At 44.5% G+C, this 15,611-nt stretch overlaps 1 protein-coding gene across 2 annotated transcripts; it reads right to left on the reverse strand.

Moving 5' to 3' along the window:
* Positions 1-969: 969 nt before the first annotated feature.
* On the reverse strand, positions 970-13,580 carry CYSLTR1 (cysteinyl leukotriene receptor 1). 2 transcript variants are annotated; one of them, XM_020807710.3, is made up of 3 exons: positions 13,221-13,579; positions 10,234-10,429; positions 970-5,473 (listed from the first exon to the last, which is right to left on the reverse strand). In XM_020807710.3, the coding sequence occupies exon 3, from the start codon at positions 5,419-5,421 to the stop codon at positions 4,408-4,410; it is 1,014 nt and encodes a 337-aa protein (XP_020663369.3). In that variant the 5' UTR covers positions 5,422-5,473; positions 10,234-10,429; positions 13,221-13,579; the 3' UTR covers positions 970-4,407. The 2 variants fall into 2 exon arrangements, with proteins under 2 accessions (XP_020663369.3, XP_020663371.3); XM_020807712.3 differs by lacking the exon at positions 10,234-10,429 and having other exon boundaries at positions 13,221-13,580.
* Positions 13,581-15,611: the final 2,031 nt, after the last annotated feature.

Below are 15,611 nucleotides of genomic sequence, written 5' to 3' on the forward strand. Positions count from 1 at the left end.
GGACACCAAGTGAGAGCTGGACCATGAGGGAACCACTGCTTTATTGCAAAACAATATGCCCATGTGAAGTTGAGAATGGCTGATGTATGTAAATGGTCCAGTGAGGGCTGGACCATAAAGAAGGCTGACTGCTGAAGAATGGATGCTTTTGAATTGTGGTGCTGGAGGAGACTCTTGAGATTCCCCTGGACTTCAAGGAGAACAAACCTGTCCATTTTGAAGGAAATCAACCCTGAGTGCTCACTGGAAGGACAGATCCTGGAGCTGAGGCTCCAATACTTTGGCCATCTCACGAGAAGAGAAGACTCCCTAGAAAACACCCTGATGTTGGGAAAGTGTGAAGACAAGAGGAGAAGGGGACGACAGAGGACAAGATGGCTGGACAGTGTCATCGAAGCCACCAACAGGAATTTGACCCAACTCCGGGAGGCAGTGGAAGACAGGAGGGCCTGGTGTGTTCTGGTCCATGGGGTCACGAAGAGTCGGCCACGACTTAATGACTAAACAACCAACCCCGGAGATCTCCCACAGTGGTACTAGAATGGGACTCTTACCAGCCAACAAAGCTGCGACAATCAGTTTTAATGTCTGAGGGGCAGAGCACAAAAAATGCCCTTTAATTATGTCATCTTGGGTCCTTTCGGGTGTGTTATGTGCCATCATGTCACACTCAGCCCCCTCCGGGTTTTCAAGTTATGTAAGATATCTGAGGAGCGTTTTTATCTGTGCCCCTCTCTAGTGAGTTTCCATGGCCAAGAAGGGGTTTGAACTCAGGTCTTCTGAGTCCTCGTCTGGCATTCTCTCCCCTCTTCCACACTAGCTCTTAAACCAGCTTTATTAACTTCTTAATGCCCAGAAGCAGGTTCATATACAGCCACAACTGTTGACGTGGGATAGCTGGAGTATCACGACCAAGCTAGTTAAACAGTACTGTATGTGAGGTGTGATGCTTATAAATACTTTATCAAACAGGGAAAAAAGTTTTTGTTTATTAAAAGGAACTTTATAGTTTAATAAATATATAAGTATGCACAATGGTAATAAACACTAACCAGTTTCTCAAATCCAGTCAGGGAATTTTCTTCCCAGACCCCAATGACATTTTGGAATAGTTTAGCTTAGTTTTGTTTGTTTGTTATATATTCAAACAGCCACCATGCCACAGAACAAGTTTTATAAATGCTGGAAATCTGCAGAGACAGCACGCGGGTGGCTATGGCTGGAAAGAAGCAGAGAAGCCATCCAGCCAACTGTGCTTTGAAGGCCCGTATGCTAGTCACCTCAAGAGTCCACATGAATGCCAATTTGTTAGACGAAAGGTTGCCAACTCTTGAAAATGCCTCTGCCACTTTCCTTTTAACCACAGCTTCATCTGCAGCAATTAGCAGGCAGAAATAGTTCGCTCTCTTCCATGGAAGCCTCACTTGCTGATCAAAACTGCCGGATGGTTCCGTGGTTTACGTATCCAGCTGCAGAGCCAAAAATTGGGAGTTCAATCCCCCGCTGCACCTCCTTGACAGGAGCTGGACTCAAAGATCCACGGAGTCCCTTCCAGCTTCCGCAGTTCTAAATTCTAAGATGATTAGAACTTTGCACCAAACAGAAGGAAGCCCCTTGGACTGGTGATTCAGAGCACGTGTGTCTCCTCCACATTCTGCAGAAGCTCCTTTCATCCCTGTTGGAGTGGATGTTTACATTTCCCACTAATGCAGCAATTAATAACGCCTTGAAAGTTTGCCGGAAGGCCCTGTTGAGAGATTACCAGTTGGTTGACTTCAGTCGATCCAGCAGGTGGTAATTTTCTTTGCTGTGCCACCTCAGCTTTAAGAGCACCAAAGGAAAGTGTTTTTTCTTCTTCTTTCGCTCTGCTTTCTCCCTCCCATCCTCAATTATTATTTCGTCCCCACACCTTTTCCTTGTGGTCTTGGGTTGTTCAAAGTGTTTTGCTGAAGCCGATCCATTAAGACTGCAATCAGAAGAGGAAATCAGAAGAAGACAGAGGCTAGGAAAAGCAGCAAGAGAGGAATTAGAAAAGATCCTCAAGGGTAAGGATGTGTCCCTCAAGAGACCTAGATCAAGATCATCCGCACGCTTGTGTTTTCGGTCACCATGCATGGGTGCGAGACCTGGACAAAAAAGAAAGCTGGCAGGGGAAAAATTGATTCATTCTAAATATGGTGGATATCCTGGATTGCTAGAAAGATAAACAAGTGGGTCCTGGATCAAATCAAGCCTGAATGATCTCTGGAGGCAAAAATGTGGAAACTGAGGCTGTCCTCCTTTGGACCCCTCATGAGGAGACAGGATTCTCTGGAAAAGACAATCCTGCTAGGAAAGGTGGAAGGCAGCAGGAAAAGAGGAAGACCAACTACGAAATTGACTGACTCCCTAAAGGAAACCACAGGCCTGAGTTTGCAATTACTGATCAGGGTTGTTGAGGGCGGGACATTCTGGAGGTCACTCATTCATGGGGTCGCCGTGAGTCAGAAGTGACTTGATGGTAGAGAACACACAGGGCTGTGATCAGACAGATGCAAAGGTGCACGCCTGAATCCTACTAGAAAGGATTCCTATGATGGGAACCATCTACCTTAAAGCAACTGTAGTGGAGTTAGGTCATTTTAAATTTGTGACTTCGTAGTCCTATAAGAGACAAGAGGAACACAAAGACACGGTGTGGTTCAAGGAGGTGGGTACTCTTAAAATTACATCATAGAGGAATGGATCACAACCTTGGGCTCCCAAATGTCCTTGGACTATCACTCCCAGAAATCCTAGCCAGCACAGTGAGTGGTGAAGGCTTCTGGGAGTTGTGGTCCAAGAACATCTGGGGGGGGCAAAGGTCAGGATCCACTGCCACAGAGCATCCATAGTTGTTGTTGTTTTTGGAAAAGAAGCTGAGCTATCAGTGAAACATCTCTATCGAAACTGAGGCACCAAGTTAAAACATGGCTATTCACCAACGGGCAGGAGGGAATTCAAGATCATGGCTAGAGAGGGCATGAAATACCAGTTGGGCACTTTGTCATGGTTTGTTCACTGGCCGAATCGGTGTTTTGGGCAGTTCCCCCAGCCCCGCCTCCTCCCGTTGGCAGCCACTCAGAGGCAGCGCCTGGAGGAGGCGTGGAAATCGACATCGGAGAGGGGGGCAAGGTGCCGAACCCTAGAATACCTATTTGGCCAGGAAACGAACTGGACTGAACCAATGAACCAGTGGTTCGTGTGCATCTCTGATCCTGGCTCTAACAGGCTCTGGTGGCTTTAACACATAATGTCTTTCCTACGAACTCAAACCTCTTGACACGGTTTTAAAACATTTAATTGTTTCAGTTTTTTTGTTTTCATGGCTGCAGCTCCGCCCTGAGATCGGGGAACATTGAGGCGGAATGGAAAGGTCTTTAATTCATCAATTCTCTAACGAGCAAAGTTGTTTGCCATCGAATGGTTTTCATTAAATGGATAAACACAGGCGCTCCTCACTTAATGGCCGAGTTTTGTTCTGACGTCTCGGTCATTAAGAAAATGGGTCGATCAGTAGAAGCCGGTAGAAGCAGGAAGGAGATGAAGCTGGAGCCTGCCGGAAGAGTCACAGCAGCGCCTGGTGAAAAATAAAAATAAAATAAAAGTTTCTTTGTTGTTCCTGGCCGGTTTGAGAGCCACCAGGCACCCACAAGGGGTGAGGGATCCACTTTGAGAAGCTCAGCCATTCGTCCTGGATGGTTTGGTGGCAGAAGGAGGCAAAAACTGAGAAAGGGGATTCCCCACACAGGAGAACTGGTCGTTAAACAAGTAGTTCATTAAGTAAGGGGTGGCTGTAATAAATGATAAAAGCCATGAACCTTGAACCTTTCCACTGAATGTATGAAAGTCAAAGGTGGGATAGGAGGGAATGGAGATACTGGAGTGAGAACAGAAGGTGGCACCATCCACATCTCGTGGTTGATCCGTGGTTTCTTGTTCGGGCACAATGAATCAATCTTATAGTATAATTAAGCTGCAGTTGTATGCTTGGATACTGATGTTCTAGGATTATTATTGTTGTTGTTGTTATTTTAAAGCAGGTGCTTTATGCCAGTATGAAGTCCGTCTGTACGGTTTACATCAGACGCAGGTTGGTTGCGTCTCTCCTGACGATGCTGGACTGCCTTTCCCGTCATTGACGATGCTGGCTGTTGCTAACGGCAGATGCAGTTCAGGGATGTTGCCACAACCCCACATTGCCCAGCGCTGGTTTAAATCCGCTTGGGCCCTCTGCCACTGATCGCATGGACGGCCGACATACCCTCAGGAGTATGGACTTTATTTTCACCATCACATCTTTTTCATTTAAGAGGTCCAACACTCCACCTCTTTTAGCTCCCTGGACCATCAAAGCCTCATCATCTGTTTTTCCCCCAAAGGGAGGCGCTACGCTTCCAGTTTTTCTGGTTCCTCTATAGGAACAGTCCCATCCTTCACCTGATTGAAAGACATTCCCCTCATTGGTGGCTGTAGCGCGCTGGACGTCGAAGCCTTCCGGAATGTGGAAAGTCTTTTACGGAAGTTGCCTCCGGTAAAGAAATAGAGAAGGGGGTCCAAGCAACAATTGAAAGCTGCGAGGGAAAGGGTGATCACCACAGATTTCTGCATGTAGAGGGTCTCTTCGCAAGTCTTATCATCCCTCATAATGAAATGGATGTGGACCGTGCGCTGGATGTGATACGGCGTGAAGCTGATCAAGAAGACGATCGTCACAATGAGCATCATCCAGACGGCCTTCTTTTTGCTTGCTTCTTTCTTATGCAACGAATGTTTCAGCAAGGTCCTGATAATCATGGTGTAGCAGACGACAATGGTGGCAAAGGGGAACATGAAGCCCACCGTTAAGGCGATGTAATGCATCACCGCCAGCTTCAACGTCTTCTCAGGGGGCGGAGGCTCGAAGCATTTCGTCTTGTTGGTGTTCATGTCTGTGTATGTGCCTCTCTCCAGGAACGGAGAACTGGCCAGGATCGCCACGACCCAAACAGCAACACACAAGAGGGTGGCCTTTTTCTCCGTGATGAAATGGAGGTTCCGAATGGGGAAAACGATCGCGATGCAGCGGAAGAAGCTCATGGCAGTCATAAAGAGAATGCTACTGTAGAAGTTGATGTACATGGCGCAAGAGCTGATCCGGCACAGGAAGTCGCCAAAGAGCCAGTTGCCCTCATGAACGTAGTAGACCACCCGCAGAGGCAAGGTGCAGACAAACATCAGGTCGGAAACCGCAAGGTTGAGCATAAATATCTGGAAAGCTGTTTTCTCATGGTAGGTCCTGATCAAGACGTACAGCACAAAGCTGTTTTCCCCAAAACCCAGTACAGAGATTAAGGAGTATGTTGGAGTATACACTTGACTTCGGAAGTCATCAATGGTGTCATTGCAGAACCCGTCTTTCATGGTGCTTCTGGCAGGAACTGTAGAATCCAACTCAGATCCTATAATGTTAAGTCTGGAGAGGAAAGGGAGAGGGGAAAAGAGAGAGAGAGAGAGAGAAATCAGAATTCAATTTACAAAAGCTATTTATTGGTTTCGTTCAACATTCGCAGTTGGCGACTATTAGAAAGATGAAATCACCGGACGCAGATTCATTAAGACTTGTATTACTTTTGTGCTGAACCATTTTTTGATCCTTGCTGTTGATTATCTACTTTTTAATTTTTACATTTTTTTTTTAAAAAGGAACAAAACTTAACAACAAAAACATAAACTAAAATACAAACATAACTCAAAATAGACTGTGTTCCCTACTATCCTTAGGAATTGTTTCATTTTGCTTTGTCTTATCTTCTATCTTGCATTATTTGTCTCCAGAAATATGGCTTATAGACGATTAACGATGCATGGGTGGATAGCTCAGTGGCTCAGGTATGTGGCTGCAGAGCCAGAGGTTGGGAGTTCGATTCCCCCCCTCGGTGCCTCCTGGGAGAAAAGCCAGCCTGGGTGGCCTTGGGCCAGCTGCACCATCCCAAGGCTGCCCCTAGAGGAAGGGAAGGGTAAAGCACTTCTGAGTATTCTCTATGTAGAAAACCCTGAAAAGCGTCGCCATAAGTCAGAATTGACTTGATAGTACAGAATTATTCTTATTATGCATGGGCATATTTTTACATATTTAGAGGTCTTTTATAGAAGCTGAGGTATAGATAGTCATGGATTATTTATTTAAACTATTTTTAACTCACCATTTTCCTTAAAAAGTACCCATGGTGACTTCCTTCCTCCCTCCCTCCCTCCCTCCCTCCCTCTTCTTGGAAAAAATCATCATTTTATTTCTATTTATTTATTTATTTATTTATTTATTTATTTATTTATTTATTTATTTATTTATTTATTTAGCTAATTAATTAATTAATTAATTAATTAATTAATTAATTAATTAATTAATTAATTAATTAATTAATTAATTAATATCCCGCCTATCTGGTCGGTTAAGACCACTCTATTGTATTTTCGTTTCAGCTGTTACATTTTTAAAGTAAAACAAAAACTTTTAAAGGACTCGGCATAGCGAGTGAACAAAAAAAATTCTAAGAAATGAATGAGCATTCTGGTAGAAATATCCTCTTGATGGTTTCTAGTCATAATGAGCATATCATTTTTATACAAACATTTGCAGTTCCATTTTCCAACAATCATTTCTTTTCATATGCGAGAGAAAAATGAATGTTTCATCCAAAGGTCAGAAGTTCAGACAAACGCACATTTCTCCCTCTTACAACAACCCTGTCTGCAAATCTTTCAGTGCTGAACTGCTGGACAGCTCAGTGGTTTAGAGTCTCTCGCTGCGGAGCCAGAAGCTGGGAGTTCGATTCCCCCCCCGGGCCTTCTTGACAGGGGATGGACTTGATGATCTATAGGGTCCCTTCCAACTGTGCAGTTCTAAGATTATTACGTGCCCAAAATGCCAAGCGTTAAAACAAAGCAATGCTGTCACCCAGTCATCAAATTACAGAAATGAAGCACAGTCATTTGCAATCAATTTGCACGAATTTGAAGCAAGACCGTGTTAAAATAAAACCATCTTTGTGAACAAACGCACACAGATCACACCGCAAAGCAGCAGCCAGTGTTTTAGCAGGCGCCCAACATATTAAATTAAACGTTAAAAGCAAATAGCACAACCTTTTCCCAACCCAGCTGTAGGAAACCTGTCCGGATTTATCAGCTCTGAATGCTCTACGATTTCCCCAGTTTTGCTATACGGGGGTGGGGAAAGTGATGGCAACTTTTCAGAAGAAATAGAAAGGGTCAGGGCAGCTTCCCTGAACCCCGCTGTCTAGAATGTGGAAGGGATAATCCGCTTTGACGGGGTTATCATTCCATGCATACTCATGAAAAATAAGCCATACCCCTTTCAGTTTCACAGTGAAAAAAACCAATGAGACGTGCAAGGATTGGGATCGTGTCCAAGCGGGTCTGAACCAGATCAAATCCACATCTGATCAGAAGACCCATGGGTAAGCCTGCTTTCAATTTGGAGCTTACACTGATTGTCTTAAACAATAAAGAGATTTGTCTGAAGACGTGGATTGTGCTCCACAAAAAGTTCACAGTAAACTAAAATAGTCCATCTTTCAAATGCTGCAGTGTTTTGTCTTGTTCTCCTTTTTTATTTTTCCAGCATTAAAAAAAATAAAATCTTTGGGCTTTTTGTCTTGAGACCCGGGGTTTCTGCCCTATGCAAATGCATGCAGTTTGGTTCTGTTTTAAAGTCCATCTCAAAAAGACTTCCTTAATCAGATGATGAAACTCTACCAATATTCTAAACTATTATCTTGAAACACATCATCATAGGATCATAGAATAATGGAGTTGGAAGGGGGCTGTAAGGCCATCAAATCCAAACGCCAAGGCAGGAATCCAAATCAAAATAGATCTGATAGACAGTGGTCCAATTTTCTCTTGAAGGCCTCCAGTGTTGGAGAGCTCACCACCTCCTGTGGCCTTTAGTTCCAGTGTTGTACTGCTCTAACAGTTAAGATGTTTTTTTATTGATATTCAGCCAAAATCTAGCTTCCTGTAACTTCATCATCATTGACAACATCATAAAGCTGCAGAGCTGGAAGGGACCCTACAAATCATCATGTTCAGCCCCTCTCAAGGAGGCCCAGTGGGGAATCGAACCCCCAACCTCTGGCTCCACAGCCACAGACCTAAACCACTGGGGTCAAAAGGCATGAATAAGGGATTTTGAAGGAGCGGGGAGATTTCAGGGTAAACCACTGAGGACTCCCAGTCCTGGACACTGGGGTTCAGTTGGTGTCAGAGTGAGGTGCATATCTGGGATGTGAGCTAATATGATCATTCATTCATTCATTCATTCATTCATTCATTCATTCATTCATTCAGTCAGTCAGTCAGTCAGTCAGTCAGTCAGTCAGTCAGTCAGTCAGTCAGTCAGTCAGTCAGTCAACTTATATACAACCCAATAGTGTGACACGCATTAGCCAAGACATGTAAACTACAAATAATACAATATCAGCACTGACAAATAATAAATGATAAAGTGAGACCACACAACTAGCCAGATCCAACGCAAGCAAATACATTTCCAACCACAGTTGAACCTTGACTGGAACATGTTAATATAAAGCAGCTTTAAACAATTCCATTTTCAGGCACTTCTTACAAATCTGGCAATTTCCCGGCAAGATGATCCGGTTTTTTAATATATAGTTAGTGTTCTTAGTCATTTGTTTAGTTTTCTGTAATTTGCTTTAATCTGTTGACAAATGGTCCAGAACAGTGCTTTTGCAATAATGGGGTGATATATAAATAAAATAAAATGAATCTTTAATGGAAGTTCCTCCATATCCTGTCCTGTGTTGAGCTGAGCAGAATAAGCGATTTATTCTTTCTGCAGGCCTGGTAGGGAACAAAACAGCCAGAAGGGGGCTCTCCTGCTTCGGAGCGGGCTTCTTCGCAGAAGCCCATAGCCGCAAGCTTTTCATTTATTTTAATTAATTTATTTATGTATTTATTGGTGGTTCTGACGTTTTTCTAGGTGGTAACCTCCTGTTCTTTGGCGGTGCCAAACTTAAGAAGAACCTGTGTGGACGTTTGGTTTTGCCTCATGCATGGGGATGTGGCAGGAGGAAATAATCCGGAAACCACAGGGAGTGGGGGCGGCAGGGCTTTTCCCCAGATGCCATCCTAAACATATTTACTGGCAATAAATGGCATTCAAATTTCTGAACAAATGAGGATTGAGAAACCTACCTGTTAGGTGCCAGTAAGGCATTGAGGGGGTGGAGATTTTTGGAGCTTGGAGTTTATTACTAACCCCCCATAGGCTGCATTGCATCATTCTGGTGCCATCATGTTGCCCAAAATCTTCAAGGTGCCACAATCTTTTTCTCTTCTTTATTTTTTGTTTTCCCTTTGTTTTTTACCTGACACATTAGGAGTGTCCCTTTAAAATCATGCTATAAGCTGCACAGTCCCAGAACACCCCCCAGAAGAAGGGATAAATCATTTTGGTGTATGCTCTACTTAAAACACAATAATTATAAACCCAGTGTGTTGTAGTGGATAGAGTGACAGACCTTATGGATCATCGCGTCCAGCTCCTGTCAAAGAGGTTTAGTGGGGAATTGAACTCCCAAACTCTGGCTCCACAGGTAGAGAGCTAAACCACTGAGCTATCCAGCCAGCATCCTTGTGTAATTTCTTTAAAATGTTCTTTTATCTGAAGTACATTGATGTCTTACTCCCAGGAGAGCTTGTGGGCTGGGCTGGAGATGGCAACTCTCTCCAAAAAGCTGCATTTCAAAGCTATTAAAAATTAGTCCAAGGTCTCTTTCCCAGTAGGGCCAAATAAACTATTACAGTGGGATCCTACGTATAAGAACTTGGCAAATAGATGCCAGTTCCTGAGCCTGACGAGAGAATTTCATAGCAAGCTAAACTAACAAAATATAAATTCCCACCGTCTGTTTATATGGAGCTGATCTTGTTTTGGGCTCAAAGCACACACGCCCGGCAACGGAATCTTGCTCGCTTTGGGGTTTTCCCCTACCCTCCTGACTTCGTCAAGACGCAACACGAAATTTTCCTATTTTTGTTTCCTAATGTTTGTTTCCTCCTTTTCCCTCCCGGGCTAACGGCTGAGATGCGCCTGCTTGATTCCCAGATCAAAAGGGCGGGAAAGAAGTTAGAATACTGTAGCCTGAGGGGGGAAATAAACAGAGGGACTTTTTTTTTTCACCTCACCCTTTTTATTCCTCTCGGACTAGTCTCGCAGTTTTCCTCCCAGAGCTCTTTCGAAACATAGATCAAGCCCTACAGCTTCTGAGGAGAATCTTTGTCTGGCTGGCTCACCACCGCAGAACGGCTGACATGATGAATGGAGTGGCTAACTCCGGCCAAAAGCAAATATGGGCGCGATCCAGGGCCATCCTTTGCAAATCTGGAAGAAAAACGCTGTTGGTTAGGGGCGACATCCCTGTTTGATCCACATGCCATGATCCTAAATGGATTTGCAGAGTTGAATTAGAACCATATATGGGAATTAGCAGGAGCAGGTCCTCTTGGATAATCGTCTTCCTGCCTCTGTGATTGAAAAGGATGAAAGAGGAATGTTCTTAGCACACCCAGCCACTGTGCGCGCTCAAAATATTTGACCTAATTTCTCAGTCTGTGAGGCTGTGAAGACTGGAGTGATATAGTGCTGTTTTCTAGCCAGTAAATGACTGGAAGTGGAAAAAAAACACTGGGTAAGTGTGAGAGAGAACATGGCTTCTCCTTCTTGACCCCTGTCAACCCGCCATCCGTGGTTCCCAACCTTGGGTCCCCAGATGTTCTTGGACTGCAACTCCCAGAAGCCTTCACCCCTTGCTGTGTTGGCTAGGATTTATAGGAGTTGTAGTCCAAGAACATCTGGGGATCCAAGGCTGGGAACCAATCTTCTGTCTAGAGCAGTGGTCCCCAACCTTGGGTCTCCAGATGTTCTTGGACTTCAACTCCCAGAAATCCTGGCCAGCAGAGGTAGTGGTGAAAGCTTCTGGAAGTTGTAGTCCAAGAATATCTGGAGGCCCAAGGTTGGGGACCACCTAATGTTGAATTGTGTGTCAAACTATGGCTATTTGTCATAGCCTAGGCATGTTGATGGTGGAAGTCAACAGCCACCATGACATAGATCTGGTATATGTATATCACACAAGCAAAATGGAATTTGAAGGCTTCCGGTTTTCTTAGAAAAACAGAATATGCTGTACACCCCACTGAAAACTTAACTCCAGAGTTCATGAATCATAAGCCAGTTTTAAAAGGAAGGGCTTTCACCGGCAATAGAAGGAGAAGAAGGAAGGGGTCTATTGAACCTCATGTGAGACGGAATTCATAGATCTGGACTCTTGAGTCCTTGCCCAACATGCCTACAAGGGTGGCAGGACTGAGAGAAGGCCCTCCCCGGAAGATCTCAGACACAAAGGAGGATTATGTGGGACAACTTAGTCCTTCAGATAGCCTTGACCCAAGCTATGTAGGGTGTGAGTTGCATGAACCACACACTCAATTGTAAGCCCACTTTTGTGCAGTTCCGCAGTAGGTCTAGAAAAGGGTACTGTCTACCTTTTCCTGGCCAGCAAGAGAAGAGTCCATTTCGACAAATTCTGTGCGTCGCTCATTCCCAAGCCTAGAGACGACCAACCCTCAGTCTTATTCTTTATCACATCAATGAACTGCTGGATAGCTCCTTTGTCTATGTCTCTGCCTGCAGAGCTGGAGGTTGGGAACTCAATTCCTCACTGGGCCTCCTTGACAGAAACCGGAGCCCATGATCCATAGGGTCCGTCACTCTATCCACTACAACACACGGGGTTTATAATTATTGGTGTTTTAGATAGAGCAACATCAAAATGGTTTACCCCTTCTTCTGGGGGTGTTCTGGGACTGTTTAGCTTATAGCACGACTTTGAAAAGAAACATCAAGGAAAACATAGGGTTCCTCCCAGCTCTGCTGTTCTAAAGTTTTTATTGTTGTTGTTGTATCCCCACTTCCAGAGTTTTAAGGCATCATAAATGGGTCTTTTTCATAAAGATCATAACCCAGGACTCACTTTACCACATATCCTGGTGGAACAAGTGGGACTGATGAAATGCAACTGACCTTAGAATAATAGAGACATGGAGTTGGAAGGGGTTCGTAAGGCTATCAAATCCAATCCTCTGCTCAAGGCAGGAATCCAAATCAAAGCAGTTCTGACAGATGGCTGTCCAATTTTCTCTTCAATGCTTCCAGCATTGGAACGCTCACCACCTCCCAAGGCAATGATTTCCATTGTACTGCTCTAGGAGTTAAGAATTTTTTTTTTTGATATTCAGCTATCATCTGGATTCCTGCATGTGTTTCATAGCTCCATGTGGACATCTCAAGATCCAGTCCAATACTGGAGCTGTAGATGGGCAAAAAATGTAGCCTTCTACACATTGAAGGGCTATAGCTCCCATCAATCCTAGCCAACATAATCAACAGCGAGCAAGGTTCAGAGTTGCAGACTCACAATATCTGGAAAGCATTACTTTCCCCACCTTCTTCTCAAGAAGGACTTTTGTACCAGGTGGCACTTGGGAGACGACAACACACTGGGGTTGAGAAGATCGTTTCCTAATCTTTGATTCCATGGAGGCCGTGCCAATCAACCTTCATGGACTATCAACCAAAGATTTACATCACAAAAGAGTAGACAACCAGCAACCCTAAAAATGTGGAGTTATTGAACAAGTGCAGTTGCAGGATATATCACAAATGTTCAGCTATCAAGAAGGGGGCACGCAAGGTACCCACCTTGTTCAGGAAAGATTCAAGATTTAGTGCTTGGCCTGTGATTGAATTAAATTGTCTGTCTTCCTCCTGATCGATCATGAATACTTGACTCGGCAACACACTGTTCTTCCTCTGCTAACCCAGAGATGAGAGCAGCAACCAGCTTAGAGCAAGCTGAAACAGCACAGTTGGGAATATTTCAATCTTTAACAGGAACAAATTTCCAACCTTCTGCTTCTTCCACTCGGTATTGCAAATTCTGATCATTATCTGTCTGACAGCACAGATGCTTTAGTCTTGTCTATACTTAAAAAAAAAACACCACACACAGAACTACAGGACCACTCCGCAAATATTTCCCACCTGTGAAGACAATCAAAGGCTGCACAAAGACTTGTTAACGTAAAGAGGCTTGGTTTGGGAATGGACTTACCTGTGACCCTTAGGAGTGTTTTTTTTCTGAGCTTCTTAGAGGTTTCTTAACATTTTCAAGCCAAGTTGACGAGGCTGGTGTTCTGTGATGTACGCAGACTGTTGCTTGAATTTAAGAAGAAAAAAGTTTCTATTCAAGGAAGAGCATGCCCCCGCTTGAGCAAGAAGGAAGCATGGCTCCTGGTTTTGAGAGGATGCCGATGAAGAAGTACACAGAACCTCTGAAAAGCATTTGCAAGGGGTGGGAGGGAGGAAATACTTCAGCAATGCGGTGCCTAGAGTATGTCAACTGGATTCAAAGTCTGTGCGCTCTCTGCTCAGCAGCTGCCAGGGGCTGTGGGCTCTTTTAAAGAAAACCCACGAAAGTCCCTCCCTTATTTCTCAAGCTAGGGAGGGGCTAAGTGTGCCTCAGCCTTAAAATAAATAAATTTTAAAAAGCAGAGAGCATGCCACGGCAAGCTGGTTGCTTAATCAAGTTTACTTTCCACTGAAGGTTCCACTTTATAATATAGCAGGCGGAGTGTGTTCAAGGCTTACCCCCTCCGCGTGTGTCTCTTTCACTAGCAGAGCACGCTCAACGATAGCTTGTGGTGTTAAGACATTAGGCTGTCATCTTCAAGCCAGGACGCTGGCAGGGGTTTCAACAGAAAAATCCTGCACATGATTGTGTTACGACAGACGCAAAGCCAGGGCGTGAAAAGACACACACACACTGACAACCAGACAATGTCCTTCACTAGGACAAGCAGGTTGGTTTGGAGGGAGCAAAAAAACAGGCTGCTGGCTCACACATTTCTGTAGCTTGATGGAGCTACAGCTACCACAGAAGCTAAGGAAGAGTGTCTGTGTGTTGCCAGGAGGGCTTGCTCAGAGGGGAAAACATGGCTTGTTCTCCAGCACATGAATATATATGCCCACATCTAACCGACACACAGCAGCTGCTGATGCATGCTTGAATCACCATGTAGAGTAGACCAGTAGTTCTCAGAAAGAGGGTTATTGGTATGCGCGTGGATGGAAAATAGTGGGGAGACATGTAATAGAGGGAATGAAGTGATCAGGGGCCAGGTGGTGCAGCGATACATGTGGCAAACAAATTGTTGGGCATGACAATCCACACATAGACACACACACACCAAGACAATCCAAGAATGCAAGCGATTGTCTTGATCCGTATCAACAAACGGTGTATTCACATTTCAGCAGGACTTTTTGTAAAATTAATGGCTCTTAACTACCCATCAAGACCAAGCCGTGTACAAAGCCAGATACTGGAACTGACAGCAGAGATAAGTCATATGGCAACATGCACTCCTGCCAGGGAAAAGTCCTTTTCCTTTCAATTACGGTGAGACTTCCAGATAAACTTAGAGAGAACAGGGACGCCCGATGGGGTAGCAGATGAAGCCAGGGTCAGGCCTTCTGCTAATTAGAAAGTCTTTTACCCCAAGAGACTTAACTGGCAGTGATCCACACAGTACTAGAATAGGATGTTACATGCGCGATCTTGTTTTATTTTCATGTTAAAAGACGTGCACGTATATTATGGCCACATTCTTAGAATTTCCTGTTGCCCAAGATACAATCTGCTCTCTTTGTCAGCTCTGAATTATTTCTGTTGGCACACTCATTCAACACAATGTCTTTGGCACATACGCCAGTACCCTCGTGCCTAAATGCGAAGCAGAAGGCAGTTGTGTAAACACTCCCATACTCTAGCAGGCTTCCCATTGTGCCATTGATCTCACAACCAGTGTAAGAATGGACACAGGGCAGAGAGACAATTTATTCTGCAGAGAGACAATTCATTCTGCATTTAGTTCATAGAGCTGTGTCCATACATACTAGATGCTGTTCTTCCTCTTTCCACTCCAAATTTAGGACTGAGAACTGTTTACAGGACTGTGAGGTCTACAGAGCCTGTGTCCAAAGCACACTCCTGTACTGCAGTGAGTTCTGGACCCTTTGTGCATGGCAGGAGAGGAAGCTGGACATGTTCCATATGTGTGGTCTCCGACGCATTTTTTGGTATCATCTGGCAGGACAAAGTTCCAAATAAAGTAGTCCTAGAACAAGCTGGAATTTTTAGCATGTATACTTTACTGAAACAGCGACGTCTACGTTGGCTCGGGCACATCGTGAGAATGGCTGACGGTCAGATTCCAAAAGATCTCCTATATGGAGAAATGGTGCAGGGAAATTGCCCCAGAGGGAGACCACAGCTGCAATACAAGGATATCTGCAAGTGGGATCTGAAGGTCTTAGGAATGGACCTCAACAGATGGGAAATGTGGACATCTGAGCGTTCAGCCTGGAGGCAGGCGGTAATGCATGGCCTCTCTCAATTTGAAGAGACCCTTGTCCGGCAGGGTGAGGCCACGAGGCAGTCCCG

The sequence above is a fragment of the Pogona vitticeps genome, chromosome 11 (genome assembly GCF_051106095.1).
Source record: "Pogona vitticeps strain Pit_001003342236 chromosome 11, PviZW2.1, whole genome shotgun sequence".
Lineage (NCBI taxonomy): Eukaryota > Metazoa > Chordata > Lepidosauria > Squamata > Agamidae > Pogona > Pogona vitticeps.

Coding starts and splice junctions, on each gene's coding strand:
- CYSLTR1 (XM_020807712.3), bottom strand. CDS start 5,421: ATGAAAGACGGGTTCTGCAATGACACCATTGATGACTTCCGAAGTCAA.